The 19724-nt window shown below is 43.5% G+C and overlaps 1 protein-coding gene across 5 annotated transcripts in view; it reads right to left on the minus strand.

Moving 5' to 3' along the window:
- Positions 1 to 454: 454 nt before the first annotated feature.
- The window catches only part of LOC108927609 (receptor-type tyrosine-protein phosphatase mu-like), a 194993-nt gene continuing 175723 nt past the window's right edge, over positions 455 to 19724 (minus strand). For all 5 annotated transcript variants that reach the window (XM_029246317.1, XM_029246315.1, XM_029246316.1 and 2 more), the window contains 11 exons: positions 17751 to 17848; positions 13610 to 13726; positions 12788 to 12942; positions 11796 to 11931; positions 7559 to 7708; positions 6599 to 6772; positions 5609 to 5740; positions 4977 to 5102; positions 4486 to 4649; positions 1941 to 2076; positions 455 to 816 (listed from right to left, as the gene is read on the minus strand). In XM_029246317.1, coding sequence (XP_029102150.1) covers positions 763 to 816; positions 1941 to 2076; positions 4486 to 4649; positions 4977 to 5102; positions 5609 to 5740; positions 6599 to 6772; positions 7559 to 7708; positions 11796 to 11931; positions 12788 to 12942; positions 13610 to 13726; positions 17751 to 17848 — 1442 coding nt within the window. In that variant the 3' untranslated portion in view covers positions 455 to 762. The remainder of the gene's footprint in view (positions 817 to 1940; positions 2077 to 4485; positions 4650 to 4976; positions 5103 to 5608; positions 5741 to 6598; positions 6773 to 7558; positions 7709 to 11795; positions 11932 to 12787; positions 12943 to 13609; positions 13727 to 17750; positions 17849 to 19724) is intronic.

Consider the following 19724-nt stretch of genomic DNA (forward strand, 5'->3'; position numbering starts at 1 on the left):
TGAGAAAACAACATAAAAAAATGCTTGACACAGGATCGGTTGTTTACACTCATTGGGGTGATCGCTACGGAGACTGCGAGTATTGGTTGAGTGGATGTTGCGGCTCGCTGCCGTCGCCCAGCATCGGGAGAGAGTATCGTACCGCATATCGCAAGCGTGGGAACGGAGCGAAATTCAAAATTCGAAGTACGGATTCTACCGAATGCGCATCGCTATCGTACCATCGTAATGTCGAAAAATTGTAAATCGAACCATCGTAAGTAGAGGAGCATCTGTAGAATGTTTTGGTGTTTTCTAGAATGTTCTAATGGCTTTAAAGTACCAAACTAAAACTGACACGCTACAAGAACTAGTGGTATTTTTGTAATCTGTAAAAACTAATCATAATCAACGCAAAAATCGACATAACTAAGAACTTAGAAAAATTTTGTTACATTGTCTAGTTCAGGGAGGATAAAGGCGACAAACGGGGGGGGGGTTACAGGCAATAGCAGAGGAGGGAAACGGACACAGAGTCGTGGAGGGCGAACGCGGTGCAGTGACTTTGACCTTGTCCAGGTAGCTGGGGTACAGTACCACGTCTGTACACACGGAGAAGGGCAAGTGCTGCGGGCAGGACAGGTGGGCAGCGCGCACCCCTCGTCTTACAGTCTTCATCCTTCACCCAATGCACCCGCACAGGTCGAGAAGGTTCCGGAGTGACGTCCAAAAGTCAAGTGCAGGCGGGTCAGGCCAGATTCGGCGGGGCGGTTTTGAGTCGATTTAACCGGAATTCAGGTACTCCAGTGCAACTTCATAGCAGAACTTGTACTGATCCTGCAAATGCAAAAGCAATCGATCAATCAATCCGCTGAGTTACACATGAGATAACAAAAATATTGATCCAGCCTGGGTGACCGACCCTCAGTGAGCTCCACGCACGCTTTGCTCACTTTTACCACAGCTGGTGGTTTTATGTGCCACTGTACATAATGTCGGAGGTCCAGCTAGATGAGTCGTCTATGAGCGGTAGTCTAGCTAAACTGCTCCTAAAGTACCTCGAGCCTAGAACAACATCATTTATTATAATCATTATTATTACGGAGTGCAACAAAATTTGTCAAAGTTCTTAGTTTTTAGGTACTTAGTCATCTGATTTTTAATCATCGATTATGATTAGTTATTTACAGATTATAAAAATAGCACTAGTTATTCTAGAGCATCAATTTTAGTTTGGTACTTTATAACCATTGCAAAATTGTAGCAGGCACCAGAACATTCTAGAAAGCATGAGATCCGAAAAGGTACTGGAATATTCGGGGCTTGGAATCCGGTGCCAAAATTCGCCAAAAATTGCTCATTTCAAGAATGTGGAATATTTTTCTAAAAACTCACATACAGTACAAACTGATGCCAGAAGTATGGTTGATGTAACAATAGTGAATGGAAAATGAAACAAAATTGACATAAGAAAATTTGTTACATTGTCTTATTATTATTATTACAGTATTAATAAAATAATAATAATAATAATAATAATAATAATAATATCACCAGCAGAAAAATTCCCAATTTATCAATTTACCAATAATGATATATTTTACATATTTAAATCATACTATAGAATTGTAGGTACTTTTCAGTTCAGCTATCAACAAACCCTTAAATATGATTCTTAATATTTTGTAACATTCTTTAAATATGCATTGAGAGATGCTGAATTAGTCCCATTAATAGAGAGTTCCGCTACTCAACCAGGCGAAAATATCCTGGCGCGGTCAGTAAGTTCTAAGACCGGCCGCTCGGCCACGGTCGGGGTAAACGTGACAAGCCGATCACGTCACACACTTTTGGACGGGGCCTGCTGTGCGCGGCGAACGCGGTGGGCAAAAGCCGTAGACGTTGTGCTGTCGGTCGCCATGACGACACACGATGGAGTGCGTGGAGGGAAATGCTCTTACTAGCAAATCCACCATGTTGGGCTTGTTGTTCCTCAGGGTTTTCACAGCGTGGAACACGTCGACCGTGCGCTGGTGACGGAGCATTTCGCAAACAATGCTGATGGCACAGAAGGTCCCGCTGCGGCCCCCTCCGTTCCTGCGTGGAGGCAAGAGGAAGTGAATCGGGAACAGCTGCTGTACCTCTAGGTGGCGCTGCGCCTCCTTTTATCACATGCGGGCAACGCGGAGGCCAAGGCGAGCAGAGGCTGTGGGTCATGAACGGAAAGGAAACGTTGAAAAGACGCATCGGAGAGAAACATTTTTTGCCAAAGACTTTGTTTCCGCAATAGAAGATGCATCTTGAAGTCCCCATCACGTTATGGTGTATTTTTCTTTTATTTACTATTTTACCTGACACTTCTCTCCAAATCAGCTTGCGATGTTAAGCTATTTACTGCTATTTACCCATTTATACAGCTGGGTAATTTCACCAGAGCACTTTAGGAAGAGTACCTCGCTCAAGGGTACTACAACTGGAGATGGGACTCAAACCCTCAGCCTTTGGGTTCAAAGGCAGTGGCTCTAGTCATGACCAAGTTTAACTTTGATTTACATTTATTCATTTAACTAACACTTTTCTCCAAAGCAAATTCCAGTGTTCATGTTACAATTATGTACCTATTTATACAGCTGGGTAACTTTACTGGAGCAACTGATGGTAAATACCTTGCTCGAGGGTACAACAGCCAGAGGTGAGGCTCAAACCTGCAACCTTTGGGTCCAAACCTCTACGCTACCAGCATCTGGAAATCAAGAGGGAGCCTCACGTCGCCGTCATTAAGGGGCCTAATTCTTACTCTACGTAGCTCCGTTGTCGACAGTCACTGCCCTGCGAACCAAAGCGACTTGTGTGTTTTTTCTCCAGGATTCCAGAAGCATCTATCCGGAGAAGTTTTCCGGACACCGTGATTTCCCCGTCAGCATTTACCAGTGTATTTATACCGTGTTTGCTTTGGCTGTTTGCTAACAGTGATTAGAATCCTGTTGGGTCCTAATTATAGTCGAACGTCCCCAACGTTCACTTGTGTTTAATGAGACAAGTCAGACACACAGAGAGATTTTCCACTCCATTAAAAGCAATAATATCTGCAGTACAGTGCGGGATTAAAGAGGACGATGCCGCACAGATCTTAAATTCACAAGTTACTGCGGAAGAAGAAAATGATGCGGCTCTTTGCAGCGCTGCGGTGGAGGAACTGAACCGTCCAGCTACTTCATCAAGTGAATCGTTTGCTTTGTCGAGACTACAAGTCGTAACTTATTAGAACGACAATGTGATAAAATAAATACATAAATTCAAGCAAATTGTATCTGTTTACTTTTAACTTTTTAATGCCATTTAATATGTAAAATAAAAGAAAAGACAAAGACGCTCTTATTTCAGTTTATTTTACAAAGTCGTGGGTATTTTATTATTTCTTACTTGTCGACAGAGAAGTAAAGAATTACGCAGCTATATCACTGGGTCTATTATTATGAAGTGTTTTGAAGAAAAACACCAGTTCAAAAAATTAATTCTGATGAATTTCCCATCTACTAAAATATAACGCAAACGGTAGCATTACGAAAATTCTTCTCCGGTGCTACTGTTATAGCAATAATATCATGTGAACTTTTTTGGCATTTATTTTAATTTAATTTTGAAAGTAATTTGTGAATAATATCACTCCCCAAATGAGTAAATCGGGAGACAGAACGTGAGGAACCTCACAGGCTCTTACCTTTCTATGGATTTTGAACATCTGGACCGACTGTCTTGTTTCATATATATACTGGATAATATTACCGTGCAGACAGCTGTCTTCCTTCTTTTAGTTTTTATTCAATAAGTGTAATTAACAATCTCTAACTTTATTTTCATGGCAGATTTTTTTTATATCTAAAACATATAAATACGAGCCATGAGTGTATATCAAAGCTGTTAACACTGCCAGTGATTCATAACATTAAAAAGCCAATTAAAGTAACTTGAAGACAGTTTTTTTAATGGAAACTTTTATTATTTTTTATTTTTCTCAAGTTAATTTTTTGGCATTATTTTTATTTATTTAATTTTTAAAAAATAACATTACATACTTTTACTTGAGTATAGTTTTCGACTTCTGTACCCACTTCTGGTTGTTGAGTACACACTTCCACCCACAACCCTAACCCTAACCCCTAACCCTAACCTTAACCCTAACCTAACCCTAACCCAATGCAATTCACACTATTTAGAAATGAATGGTTTATTCCCCCCACGTTGCCTTTATTCGACAGCAGGACCAAGGCCCGACTTGACAACTTTTCATTGAATTTCCGAACCACCACGGTTCCTCTCCTCCAATGTACTCCACACGTTGGATATTGAGCCGAGGAAAACCGAACCGCAACGAAACATTCCAGTAAAACGAGAGAATCATCAGCATTTACACTGTATGTTTACTCAAGAGTGCTGAAAGTGGGATTTTCTGAACTGTACCAGAGTAAAGTTATGGGAAAGGACCCTGAAAAGGCCCATGCTTACAAGCAGTGCACCACCGTGCGTCCCTCACCACCATCGTACTCCTCCTGCCACTTCTCCACCTGGCGGATGAGCTTGAGGAAGGAGCGCTTGGAGACGGGTGTGTCCCGGTACATGGGCCAGCCCAGGAACTGGAACTGCTGAACCATGCGGTACCCGTCCTGGGGCTGCAAGTTCAACATCGAAACATCTTTTACAGCTCAGCACGAACCCTTCAGCGCAAGTAGAACTTAATAGCTTCAGCAGACTTGTCATGTGGGGGGGGGGGGGGGGGGGGTCATTCAGAATCATTCTCTCAGACAGCTCCGCTACTCAGCTTAAGGGGACGACACAAGAGCTCCTCCTGACATCTGGACTGTCAGGCTTTGGATAACAAGTCTCGTTCCCTTTGCACCCTCTAACATGCCTTCCTCGCACGGCCCACTGAAGACCTGCGCAAAACCATGAGGGTTTCACCCCGTGGCCGTTACCCCTACATGTTAGGCATCTCTTACTCGTGCAGCGTTGTAGATCCGGAATATTCTACTAATAATATCTTCCTCCAAATCAGCAGACACAAACTCCACCTGGATGGGGCCGTGCCTGTGGACCCCGTTTTCGGGCCAGTACTGAGGACAAAGCTGACGAAAAAGGCAAAAAAACAGTATCAGTCACTAGTGGGATGCTTATAAATCCAAAGACAATTAATTTTGACTCTAAAGGTGGAGCAATAACTATGTTGTAACCATATAATGTTAGAGTTTCATTCATTCATTCATTCATTCTCAACAACAGTTGCAGATATTTGGTTGGCTCAAACACATCCTGGAAGCACAGGGTGGATGCAGGGCACCAGCTCATCACAGGCAGGTCGATCTCTCTCTCTCTCTCACACACACACACACACACACACACACACACACACACACACACACACACACACACACAGACACACACTACAGAGATACCAGGTCAGCTGAAACATATCTTTGGAAACAATGGGAATGTGGAAAAGGGAGCTGGTCACCCAGGCGGGTGGAAAGTGGGGGTACACTGAGGGTAAAACCTTCATCTAGCACCACTTTGACCCCTGCTTTACGGGTTGTCTTCGACAGGCTCTAATATCGACATTCGCTTCGCTTCTTACCTGTGCTGGATCCACATCGTTCAGCATCACTATAGAAGTGCAGTGATAGTCCAGAACAAGCCTCCAGAAGTCCTTAACCGTGTTGGGCAGAGGGTGCTGCGTTACTATGAATGCTGATGGCTGCTTGTAGCTCTGAAAAAAAAGAAAAAAAAAAACAGTGTAAAAACAATGTACTTGAGATCACCTGCACTGAATTTACTGCTCTTAGTCCAACAGGTTTCAGCAAAAGCCCAAAAAAAAAAAAAAAAGTCGATTTTGCCTTTGACTCTGGTCAAAGTTGCTGTGTAGATTGCGCTGCTCGTACCGGAGCACAACGCCGAGACCCGCAGAAGGAAACTGAGAAGGGATTGAACTGATATCTCACAAAATTATCCAGTATCCAGCTACAGGTGAGGTGGAAATTCTGTGCTGAACCAGGTATTTAAAACACATTTAAGATGATGTGATTTCCTCTCCGAACAAGTACTTAGTTCATAATGTGATGCTGCTTTCCAACAGAAACAGGCTCTAAATACAAGGATGTTCTTAATGCGTTTAGGCAAATGTGGTGCTGCCTTTGGACCCAATGGTCACAGGTTTGAATCCCACCTCCGGCTGTAGTACCCTTGAGCAAGGTACTTACCCTAATCCGCTCCAGTAAAATTACTCAGCTCTATAAATGGGTAAATAATTGTAAGAAGCTTAATATTATAAGTTGCTTGGGAAAAAAGCCTCAGATAAATTAATAAATGTAAATATGATGTCTGTGTCAAATTCTGCATTTCAGCATGAGTGACGACGCCATAATTATTCATGTAAATATTCTACAAGCCTGAAGGAAGAGACTCTGCATATATGGTCCGTAGTTTACGTCTCTCGGTCACCTTCCTTGAGTCTCATTAAAGGTAAAGTGATACACTGGGACGTGTGTGAGGACCACCCAGCATGTGGGGATTGTGCATAAGAGGGCAGGTTCTTATGTTCATCAGGTGTTGGAGGGACAGGACCTACATCCATGAGGGCAGCGTTGATGTAGTTGCTGCTTTCTCCATCAATGGTGATGAGAAAGGGTAGGCAGCGGTCGGGCGGCAGCACGTCCATGCAGCGGTTCTTCTCATGGTTGCGTGGCAGCAGGGCGATGCTGCAGTCCTCCACCCGCAATGTGGGCGTCACCATGTTCAGTGTCTGCAGTGGAGAGAGGAGGGTACAGCTCAGTGGTTAATGGCCAAGCCCTCTTACCTTATGTTTATTTATTTAGCAGACACTTTTGTCCAAAGCGACTTCCACTGAACTCTATGTAGTGTTATCAGCCCACACACCTTATTCACCGCAGTGACTTACACTGCTAGATACACTACTTACACTGGGTCACTCATCCATACATCAGTGGAACACACACACTCTCTCTCTGTTTCTCACACACTATGGGTGAACCCGAACAGCATGTCTTTGGAGTGTGGGAGGAAACCAGAGCACCCAGAGGAAACCAACGCAAACACGGGGAGAACATGCAAACTCCACACAGACCGAGCAGGGATCGAACCCACAGCCTCTTGCACCACCCAGGCGCTGTGAGACAGCAGCGCTACTCGCCGTGCCACCATGGCCCCTCTTACAAACAGACTTGAGTAGAAACTAAAACAGCAGTGAGACAAACTCAACCAAATAGTATTGAATGGAAATGGAGATGTAGGTGTATAAATCAGCAGTTTTCTTCTGGTTAATTTCACATAAATTTCTCAGATGGGTGGAGCTGCAGAGCTTCAAAGCATGTGGCACGACTGCTTCTACATATTTCCAACTGCCTTTGAAAGCAACATTTCACCAAATGGACAGTGAAGTGGTGCTTTGGCAAGATCTTACCTCTTGCTAGGAAATTAATTTGACACATGAAGCAAAACCGTGCGTCACCCCTCCACACACACACACACACACACACACACACACACACACACCTGAGCCCACACTTACTCGAAACTCCTCTTTGATCTGACTCGAGTTGGTCTGTGGGTCCAGGCGGTTCATGTCATAGTAGATGGAGCGTAGCTGTGAGGCCGGGATGGTCGTGTCCCCACATAGACAGGCCTCCAGGATGGCGTCGTGAATGAAGACATACTGTTCCTGGGAAACAATGGCCATAACCAATAACAATATTTTCGCATTCAAGCTAGCTGTAGAACTTGTACTGTCATGCTCATATTTCATTTTTATTTAATAATGATCACATTTTAGAGCACATGCATTAAATGTGAAAAACTGCATTACTGCTAATACTGGGTCCTCAACTTACAAATGCAATTTGGGACTGGAAGTGTGTCCATAACTCAAACTGTTAGCGAATCCAAAGTTTTTTCCCCCACTGTCTCACAATGAATAAAATCTGAGTAACACAGACATTTATGGATTTTTTTTTATGGGTTATCCTCAGTAAAAACCTCAGATGAAACTTATAACAGAAAACCTGCAAAGCTTTATGTCTCAGCTTTAGACATGATAATTAAATCTAATTCAAAATGATTGAAAATAAAAATTAAAAAAAAAAATCTCCACCACATCCTAATCTCCAGCCCAAATTGTTGACTGAATTGACAATTCTTGACAATCTTTTTACTTTTTTTTTTTCACTTATTAACAGCTGACACCTGAGGAGAGGAAAACAAAAAGCCCAAAATTGAGAGAAAAAAAACCTCTGGATGTCTAAGTACGTGGGGCTGCCCACTCCTCCAGGGCATTCCAGTGTATCACAATTGGCAAAAAATAAGTATGTGATGCAAATAACAATAGATAAACAAGAAAATGTTTGTGTCTTTGAAAACTTGCAGCCCAAATGATCTCAACAGATGCTACCGGGGCATAAGAAAATGGGCATATTTACACAATATTTCTATGTGAGTATGATGAATTAATGTTGTTGATATGCTGTTCAGGTTCCCCCATAGTGTGTGAGTGACAGAGAGAGTGTGTGTGTTCCACTGATGTATGGATGGGTGACCCAGTGTAAGTAGTGTATCTAGCAGTGTAAGTCACCACGGTAAATAAGGTGTGTGGGCTAATAACACTAGAGTTCATTGGAAGTCACTTTGGAGAAAAGTGTCTGATAAATAAATGTAAATGTAACGTGTGTGTGAATGCAAAATGGATTCACAGTTTTATTTTCTGTCGTAAATAAAATTAAAATATGAAAGCACTTAAACTGACATATTGCTGTAGTTTTATTATGAACAATTTACGGCCCTTACTTAATAATTCTCCGTTTTCAGTGTTGGGGAAAAAAAAAAAGCAAGTTCACTGACCCACGTGCACGCGCGCACACACACACACACACACGCAGAGTAAGTATGTACTCTTCTTCAATTACATCTATTCAAATCAAGTTTATTGGAATTATTAAAATACTCCACGATGTGTGCCTTCCGTTTTCATGAAAAAACTCATCCCAGCATGTCGTAAATACGATGCGTTTCATTGCCGGTGAGAGTTTAAGCGGGTTTCCCCGGCGTTGCTGCGAAGACCTCCTGTGTGAGAAAAGTGCGGCACACGTGCACCTCTTGTACTTTACAGCAACGCTCCAGGAGCTGCTGCTCAGCGTGGCCTACAATGTCGTCCCATTTCTCCTAAATCCCTGTCATTCACTCAAGGAGACATGACCGTCTGCTTGACGCAAATCACTTATGAAGTGACATTTTCAAAATATCTCTCCTTGTCACTTAAAATTCTTCGACGTAGGGGTCACCGGTTCTCCACGAGCAACAAAAGCTTAGAACTCATGTCCTCCTGGGGTCACGAGATGGTAAACAGTCGTCTGTGATGTAAAGCTGAAGACACGTCCTCCTTGTGGCTTCGCACAATTGGCGAACAATACGGTCAAAGTGGTCCGGTCGCAGTCGGCGAAACACCAAACACGGACCAGTAAATCTGTGCAGGTATTTACCGAAAATGGAGAGCATGAAATGTAAAAGACTGACCTCCAAGGTAGGAGAGCTGGAGGAAAATCACATTTCCTCTCACATCTACTGCAGTTGCAAATGTTTAAGGTAACATGTATAAACAATTAATTCAAATACACAATGTAGACTCATCCATTACACAAACAGTGCCGCTCGAAAGTGTGGCGGCTCGGAATACGAACGGCATGCGAACAGCCTCAAGGCCGTCGAATTCGATATTCGAACATTCGGTGCGTATGATTCTGTTTATGAATAAATGTATTCGTAAACTTCTTCGGTTTTCGAAAGATTGCCTCCGAGCACGAACATCCTGTTTGAACCCGTACGCGTGGGTACGCTTCGGGAAGCATCGGGCGAGTAGGGAGACAACGAATACCCTCCGCCAAGCATCAGCTGAATACGTAGCCTCACGTTGTGAACGTCTCGTATCCAAAGCTCTCGCGCACGCGTTCGAGAAATTCTTTGTGATTTTCCTTAGCGTACATACGTATTGTGCATACCCTACGCAACGATGTCACCCAAGAAGATAATAGCAGCATCTGAGAAGAAGAAGCCGGTTGTCTGTATCCCGATAGAACTGAAGAAGGAAGTCATCGGGAAGCATGAACGTGGTGTACGCGTGTCTGAGCTTGCCAGGATGTACGGCGAGTCAGCATCAACGATCCGTACCATCCTGGCAAATAAGGAAGAAATCACGAAGGCTGATGTTGCAAAAGGAGTGACGGTGTTAACAAAGCAACGGTCTCAGGCCATCGAGGACGTAGCGAAGTTGTTGCTTATCTGGATAAACGAGAGGCAGTTAGCGGGTGATCATAGCATGTCCGAAGCTATCATTTGCGAGAAGGCGAGGTAGTTCGTACACCGATCTCATAAAAAAAACCACCAGGATCAACGGATGCGAATCTCGAGTAATATTTTTGGGAGTGTAGTACCAATTATTCTGTTATACATTATTTCTTATGGGGAAATCCGTTTCGCTGTACGAAAATTTCAGAAGACGAATGAATACATGGAACGAATTAAATTCTTAAACCGAGGTTCTACTGTAAGTGAATCCCAAGTTGCACCCACTGGTTACACCACGTAGGTAAGTAGAATCAGGGGAGTGAATCATGGTCATTTTATTCATTTTATACATTTTTATTGAGTTTTAACATTAAGATTTTATGTTTTTTTAAAATATTTCATACAAAAAAAATGACCCTGCCATTAGGGTTCGCACACTTTCAAGCAGCTCTGTAAAATACAGACGAAAACAATCAACGAAAGATGAGCAGGAATGAAATATGTCAAAACACATGAAACAGAGCGGAACTCTGTTCGTTACTTGACTTGACTGTAACTCCGAAGTTGTCGACGCTATTTGGTGCGTAGCGTCCCTCCCTCTGCACAGTCTTCTCCTCTATTCTGGTGTCTCCGCTGTCTCTCCATACTGATAGGATCCAAAAGTCACCCTGTAACCCCTCCATGTCTAGATCTCCTCACTGCCTCCTCCTCCTGACTCATCTTTCCCTACATTTCACCAAGCAACCTTAGTTTTGCCCATGGCAGCCTACTCTCTGTGCCCTGACACAACAGAAATAATTGCTTATCCTCCAGCAGTGGTGTGAGGGTCCCTTAACATCGGGAACAATCGCAGTCTGGTCCGAGCCACTTTTGAAGAGCCCCTTCTCACATCGCCCAGAGACTGTTGAGCAACTCGGTAGCGGTTCTAACATATTCATTTTGATATAGTCATACGCTACTGTAATAATACCTTGGCTTTCATTTTCTTTGGATTCTGTTAATTTTCCAGGCCAAACTTGATGTTGCGTTAACTGCAGCAAATGTAGAATTTCATCATATTATTACCCAGCCTGCACTCCTGTAGCACTGATGTACAAACTCAAGATTGTAAAGTTCTTTGGACAAAGGCATCAAGTAAAGTAATAATACTTCTAATAGCAGTAATAATAGGTGAAAAATCATTAAAACTCTTATCCAACCTTTTTAAATAAAGGCAAATGGGGATATAAAACAGAGCACAGAAAACAAACTGGCTCTTAGTGGCATGATATTGTATGCTACCGCAACCAAATAGAATTTCCTTTTCCCTAATAAGTTTTGTTTCACTCACTCACTCACTCACAGAACTTCTGAGCAAAACAAACCACAAGTAGTCTTCCAGTCCCAGTTGTTCTCTTAAGTTGAGGAGCCAATTTTATACCTCTTCAACATTTGGGGATTTGCCAGTTTCACCAATGACTCCATGAACATGGTACCTCTGTTTGGACCATGTTGACCCTGCGGGAACGCAGCTCACGAACACAGTTGTAGATGTCCACCACGCCCTCCCGCTCTGCCATATCTAGCATGATGTCGATAACTATGAAGCAGCCAGTGCGTCCTGCCCCAGCACTGTTGGAGCAAAATTTTGGGGAACGCAGTGAGCAGACAAAGCAGTGACACACAACATACAGACCATAAGGTACCTTTTTAAACTAGTCAAAGTATTGATAATGAGAACAAGGACTTGCACCGTGATGATTACTACTGTTGTACTCTTGGACCAGAACTGCTCAAGTAAAAAGCTCCATGACATAAACTGGTACAATGAAGTCACTTCTGACCAAGGTGTTGACTAAACAAATAATACAGATGTTCCTCTACTTACGATGGTTTGACTTGCAATATTCAAAGCTACGATGGAACGATAGTGATACGCATTTGGTAGAATCCGTAGTTCGAATTTTGGATTTCAGTCTGTTCCCGCGCTTGCGATATGCGGAACGATACTCCCTCCCGATGCTGGGCGATGGCAGCGAGCCGCAGCATCCACTCCACCACGCTCGCAGTCTACGTAGCGATCGCCCCGACGAGTGCGAAGAAGCGATACTGTGTCGAAAGTGATTTTTTATGTTGTGTTTTCGCATCCCATCATGTCTACTAAATGCCCATGTGTGTCTCCTGCTGAAATCTGCCCAGCTGTAGGCTATGGTAAGCGTTCTGAGCATGGTTAAAGTAGGCCAGGCTATGATGTTCTGTAGGTGTGCTACTGTATTCTATTTCGACTTACGATTTTTCCAGTTATGATGGGTTCATCGGAATGTAACCCAATCGTTAGTGGAGGAGCATCTGTAGCAGCAACAACAGCTTCAGAAAATACATGTTTCTTGTAGGAAAATCAACTCAGTGAACTTTCCTCCCTCCAATTCTTGACAACACATTGTGATTTCGACAGCGGGCAGGATTGGAGAACACAAGGCCTACACACCTGCAATGGACCACAATTGGCCCCGCATTAGCTGGGCACTTTGATTTAACCTGGCGGACAAATCCCAGGAGCCCTGTGGCATGGTACGGCACGCCGTGGTCAGGCCAGCCAGTGAAGTGGAACTGACGAATTTCCCGGATCTCGTGGGCTCCTCTCTGTCGGCCGGGAAGAAACGGAGGGAATCCGTGACTGCTTCGCTTGTACAAACGTTCAAAAAGAAAATGTTTGCCCAGCTGGTATGGCTCCAAACCCTATTTGCTATTATCACTTGGTTGGGATGTTTTTGTTGAAACTTCTCTTTTAATTTAATTTTTTTGCGCACGCAGACAAACAGCTTGGGAAAACACACAGCTTGAAGATTAAAAACGGCATGAGGAGATCATAGCAGTTATTCAGAACACAATACAGTCTGTCAGGAGGAGACCCAGATGGAAGACAGAAACATAAAACTGGTCCGGAAATATGCCGAGCTTAAAAAAATATGTCGACCTTAAGAAGTGTGAGGGATATGGAAGCTTGAGAATCTCAGCAGAGTCTCGGAGTATTAGAGGATACAATAGGCTGATTCAAACAGTTTCTAAAGATAGCAGGGCGCACGATCAAGCGCCATCAGACACGCTCAAGGAAACGGGGTGTAAAACAGGCGAAGCCAACGACCGAGAATTTACCTTGCTCACATTCTCAGCAGAACCCTTTGACCCGTAATGCTAGCGTTCTTGGCGTTTTCTTACACCGCCGTCTCCGGGTGAACGAAACGCCTCCGCAGGGTGTGTATGTGAGCAGCCGAAAAGGATGTTTCCCCAAAGCCGTGCAGAGAATCACCTTTTCCACGGCGAAGGTCCTGATGACATACTCAGACAGGAGCTGGGTCTCGATGAGCGTCACCTTCATGTCCCTGTAGATCTCTGTGTCATCAGGCCAGTATTTACAGCATTTCACCTTGAAACAGAGAACGAGAGCGGGATGTAGAGCGAGCTCAACCCGTCGACTCACAAAGGGAAGGGAGTTTAAGGATCCTTTTCTGGTAAAGACATCATAAAGTACCACAAAAGCTTCGAAGCTAAACGGAGAGGTGATCATTGCTGATTTAACGTTAATTTATTCTTATCGCACAATACAGAAATATTTTAGGACCATCATAGTAGTTAGGGTTGGATCATGGAGGTAATACGGTAGCATCACGAATATTTCAGCCCTTTGCTGAAATCAACAGGAAAAAGCAAACGGTGAGTATTTGCCATCGACAAATTTTTTTTTATTCATTTTTGGTTTCCTTGAGAGATGCGTCGGAAATATTCTTAATTTCCGAAGACTAGGAGAAGTCCTGCCGAACGGGCTGCGCTTCTTTATACGTTTGCAGTTCCCAAAGTGTCCTGGAACGTGTTTGGAATACGAGCAGAACGTACCGTAATATTTTTAAAAGCATAACAAGTTTCCATCAGTCGGGGCAGCCATTGCTGGATCATAATTGACCACACAGAGGGTTAAAAGTCCACGGTAAATAACCAGACGACGCGGTATATCTCGGCCAACTGTCTTCTCTCTGAAGCTGGCACGAGCTGATCTAACAGCATCATCTCAGTGCAGTGCGTCCCAGTCTTCTTTGAGGTAACCGAGATAACATGCAACTTCTGCTACAAGTTTCCTCAGTTTTAATCACCCCTATTGGCTGTTTTCTCATTAGAACTCTGCTCCCTTCGAGCGAGAACAAATACACAGCCGAGTCAGTTTAATGAATATTAATTTGTATAATCCCCAATGGTAAATTAAGGGTTTTTTGTTGACTGATAACAGCTGAACACTTCATTTTTGGATGTTTTCAACGTGACAAATTTGTTGCTCCTTACATGCAGCAGTCAGAAAACATGCAATTATTCTAATTTTTCATGGAATTCTTGCGCAATCTTCCACCTCAACCTCATGGCAAAGGCGCGTTACGATTAAATCCATGCGAATAGACAATGTTCAATGTTGGAAATGTAGAGGAGAAATACCAAGTATGACTTTTTTAAAAAAATAATAATAATAAAAAAAAATCTCAATTAATATGTTTCAGAGGTGTGATAAAGGAGATGATGTGCTCTTCCTTTATTATGGGAACATAATTAATGTCCACAGTGGGATCAAAGTTCCTTCCTTTTCTATGAAGTCATGAATTCCGAATTCATGGATGCTGCCAGTAGCCCCTTCCAACCTGAAAGCAACGTGTAACAAAGAAAATCTTTCAAGTATAACGAACGCTGACTTTTTCCACAGTTTCACAGGTTTGTTTCAATATTGATTTTGCCATCATTTCAAGGAATAAGTGTAAATAGTTTCCTATTTAATAACTTTGGGGTCATTCTCACGTTAGTGCTTTTTTCATTCTCACATTTGTGACTTGCAAATGACTTTGTGTCCTTCTCGCCCTTCACTCTTTTCTTCTTGCCGCACGAGGTGCTTAAAAATCCCATTAGTGCAAAAAATGGGGCTTTCTGTAAGAAGGCCGGTGACCTGTCTGTGCTTCCTGCCATGGATGAGAAGCCGAGCATGTTGTAATTTGTCCCCCTCGTGAAGGTGTCACTTTATGCGCTGACTTACAATGCGGCTCAAGAAGCTCGGATCGGCACAAAAATACGCTCGGAAAATAATAATGGACAAAACAGCTTAATTAAGTTTTCCATATAAACAGAAATCGCTGTTTTTGGGCTACTGAAGAAAATGTATATGGAGTTCCAGGATAAAACTGTCTCTTCCCAAGAACCATAAATCTTAAAATGAAACACCATTATGTATTATTCTTAACTGGCAGTCAAGTTAAAAGTAAAAAAAAGAAAAAAAAAAAAGTGATTATATATATATATAAGAGGAGTTAAGGACCAGATTTCAGGTCTAAGTCTGAGGAGGGAAATTTCTCTTAATGGTCTGAAATTGGACATTAAGCAGCATTAATTTGTAAAAGCGCTGAAAATGTAACTTATGTAAGTTGCTTTGAACAAGTCTTCTTGCTAGAAATAACATATAATATGCGAAGGGTCTATATGCACTCCCAGGATTGAAACGTTTAAGTTTTTGTTAAAACTCTAGAGGCCGTGGAGCAAAATACAGTGTTACTGTCTGTTGGCAATACGTTGTGTTACTGACACTTGATTGTCTGAATGTAAAGGGAAATGATGCCGACATTTAAAGAATCTCTGCGGGATTTTGGATTATCTCAGAACACCGGATAGACTGGAAAAATGGGCTGACTGGCATAAAAATACCTGATCTTGGGAGGGAAAATGCACCAGTACCTGGTACTGCTCTCTTTACCCGGCCAGTTGTAATAACCTTTTCAAACTTTTCTGAAACGGCACATCAGGAAACATTAATACACACAAGTGGGAGTATTACTGTGTTCTTTCTGAGGCATGTCAGGGAAGAAAAAAAAAAAGGTAAAAGCAATCCAAAGCTAAGTGCGTCATCGGCTAATTCCTTATGTAGACTTAGGTCTTCCATCATAAGTACCGCTTTACATATCGTAAAATTCGCGAGCTCATGAAATAAAAAATCAAAATATTTTATTTCACATTAAATACTGAATCAAAATATTTCCAAGTATTTACAGTAACGATATGCGTTTGTTTCTGTTCCTTTATAGTTACAAATATTTTAGAAAATTACCTTTACAGACTCGCCAAGCATCCTCTCCTCTGCCTCCTCGAATGGCTTGTAACACGCAGAAAAATTTATTTTTAAGCGTCTGTCTGTTTATAAGGGCAAATGTAAAACCTATACATTTCAACGTTTCTTATATTTTAATGACATTCAGCACAGTGACTTGCAATACGAGCAATAAAAAATGTATCCAACATGACGTGAACTTCAAAATACACCTCAAGTGCACAAAAACATTGATGTAATAACTTCCTAGCAGTTAAACTCAAAGTCGACAAAAAAACTGTCATGGATCATACAGACATGTGAAATATACAGACAAGCTAAAGGTTTTGCTGAAAGTAGTAATAATTTTCTTTTTTGGCCGATTCCATTTCTGAGGACATTTTAAATGGCGGTTTGCCTCTGAGGAATGAACAGAACGAAAAAACAGGAAGAAAACGGAACACCTTGCTAAGACAGCGAGAGCGTTTCGAAAACCCGTAAATCCCGAGTTTCCACCGATCGGAATTTGCGCAAAAACACTGGTTCTCGTTCTAACGGACAACGGATTTTTGGGGAGAAGGGATTTAATTTGCGAGCCACGTTTACACGGCTTCTGGTAAATTCCCTCCAAATTCGCCTCTGGCCTCTATTACAAGCGAACAGGAGTCTTCTCCGCTGCCGAGCGAACCTGATGAAATAGCCCGGTCCCACCAGCTGGGCCAAAGCGTTCCCAGAGTTCATCAGCAAAGAATCCAAGCAGATGGGCCACTCCAGAGCAGCAGTGTGACTTTATTGGACAGCTATAATGGCAGCAATTGTACATGACTGTGCCACCATTTGGCAAATGGGACTCATGCGGAGCGAGGTGGGGGCAGGTGTGACAAGGCCCCGTTTCTCACAATAGAACCTGGAGCCGGACCGCAGCGCCTCCCACTGCCCCCGAATCCCTACATCTTCTCTCCATTATTGGGCAACGCTGTGCGTTACCATTTTTTTTCCACCCCATTCCGGTCAATCCACAGGGAGTTTTTTTTTTCTTTTCTTTTTTTTTTTGCAAGGCCAACCGACTAGTGCTATTAGAGCCGCCCGCTCGACGGCAAGCGTTACGGAGTGACCGGGAACGGTAATTGGGATAATCCGTTATTCGTTAACTTAACGGGGATGCCGAGTGAAAATGAGCCGCGTAACCCGCGGAAATGTCGAATTCACAAAGAGGGGTTGTGGAACGCTAAATTAAATCAGTATCGTTCTCAGGTTACTCTGGGAGGGGATTTCAAGAAGGAAGGCGGCCTGAGGAAATCGGCGGCCTCCGAAACGACTCCTCCTGGTGCGCTATACCTACCCTTCCCACTTCCACGAGGTTGGTCACCATGACGATGATGGCCGAGTTCTCCTGCCACACCATTCTCCAGAAGTCATACACAGTTTCTTGCATGGGTCCTGCAAAAGCGCCAGGGCTGTGGTTAGCGCCAAAAGGGTTGACACAGCGTATCAACAACAGCAAATGAGGTGTAAAAGTTTATGTACGTAGAAAATGTATGTAGAACAGTGTTTCTGTTGCGAGATTTTTTTAAATTACTGCAACCTCATCACTAAAGCACAAACATGGGGGCAGCTGGTAGCGCAGTGATTGGAGCTACTGCCTTTGATCCAAAGGTCGCAGGTTCGATCTCCAGCTGTAGTACCCTTGAGCAAGGTACTTACCCTAAAATTGCTACGGTAAAATTACCCAGCTGTATAAATGGGTACATACTGTCAGGTTGTAAATGTAATAATTGAAACCTTATCATTGTAAGTCACTTTAGAGAAAAGCATCAGATAGATGAAAAAATGTAAATATTGTCCTGTTATGCAACTTTTTAGGATTTTGGATTTATTAAGAAAACAATGGCAAGGACAACAGCTGAAAAGGACTCCACACCTAAATCAAAATTACTCATAAGTCATATTAGGCTGAATATAAGATAACCGTGTTACAAAAAGGTTCGACCTTCAGGAAAAACATGGGCTTCCGACACAACAGCCAGCCAACAGCTTAAAAGCGGTGAGACTCTTCAATAGGGAAGCCGTGTGGAAAATCATTAGAGCATATGCCATCATTTAAAAAACAAGGAAAAGCTATTGCGATTGGAAATTTTTCAACTGCGACACATGAACATGTGAAAGGATCGTTCCTGGGAACCGTAAAACGACGGGCTCAGACATAACCACATCATCCTTACACGGCTTTGACCGTTGCTACTCATCCCGTTGCAGAATGCTACGCCATAACATCGCATCGGCAGGAATGAAACTGATAATCAAATATTTTAAATTAGCATTATTTTAATGAACTGGGAAACTCCAACACCGCACTTGAGAGCCAGATGAGCTTATGCAAATCCAAGTAGATTGTTGAGTGGTAGTGTGCGTTACCTAGAGTCCCTACAAATTACATCCAGTAAAACTGTTGTGAGCCCGCATGCATATTCATGTTCATGCAAACCGCCCATTATGGAGCGCTTGAGTGCCGAAACGTAAGATGTCTCCGCAATGACACTACTTTGTCTGCGGGCGACGTTTTCAGGGTTTCGCTTCTTCGGGCGCAACCACGATCTCCGTGGAACGCGGTCCCCAGTAGACCGCTGCTCTCCGAGAACGGCCTCCCTAAATCCCCGCTTATGCCGAGTCTCCCGCTTCCCCTTCAGCGCAGGCCGCTAATCGCTTCTTTCGATTGGATCCCTCCCGTCAGAAAAAACAAGTTTCGCGCCTTCGGAGTTGGGATTGGTTGCGATGATACGGAGACGGTGTGATGAAAGGAACGCTCGGGCTACAGGCTGACAGGTGGAATGAATCACAGCCCCGGGAAGGTGACAGTGACAGTGGAGACGGAGCCGCCTGCTGGGGGTGGTGGTGGGGGGGGGGGGGGTAACGTGCTGCATGAAAGCAGCGGCTGAAAGCAGGCGGTTAACGAATGCCCCGGGCCCCCAGCCACAAAACTCAACTGGCGGTGCCAGATCGGCCTTAAAATAAAACTGCGCTCTGCCGCCCCTGGAAAAATGTCGTTTTTTGACGCGAGCTACGGACGCGCGCCCTTAGAACGAAGTACGGCGTTTAGGACGAGACCATTTCGATTCGACGCGGGACACGTTTCGCGACCGACGCGGAGGAAGCGAAAGCCAGAGCCGCGAGCGGTGCGTTCTGTCGAACCCTCAGTCGAGCTCATGACTGACAGTCTGCGCGAGAACACAGACCAGGCGCACCGTTCGACTCCTTCTGTGGGGAGAAACCCTGCCTTCGGAAGCTCGCTGTGACAGCTGCCGATACCTTGATGTCA

The sequence above is a fragment of the Scleropages formosus genome, chromosome 19 (assembly GCF_900964775.1).
Source record: "Scleropages formosus chromosome 19, fSclFor1.1, whole genome shotgun sequence".
Taxonomy (NCBI): domain Eukaryota; kingdom Metazoa; phylum Chordata; class Actinopteri; order Osteoglossiformes; family Osteoglossidae; genus Scleropages; species Scleropages formosus.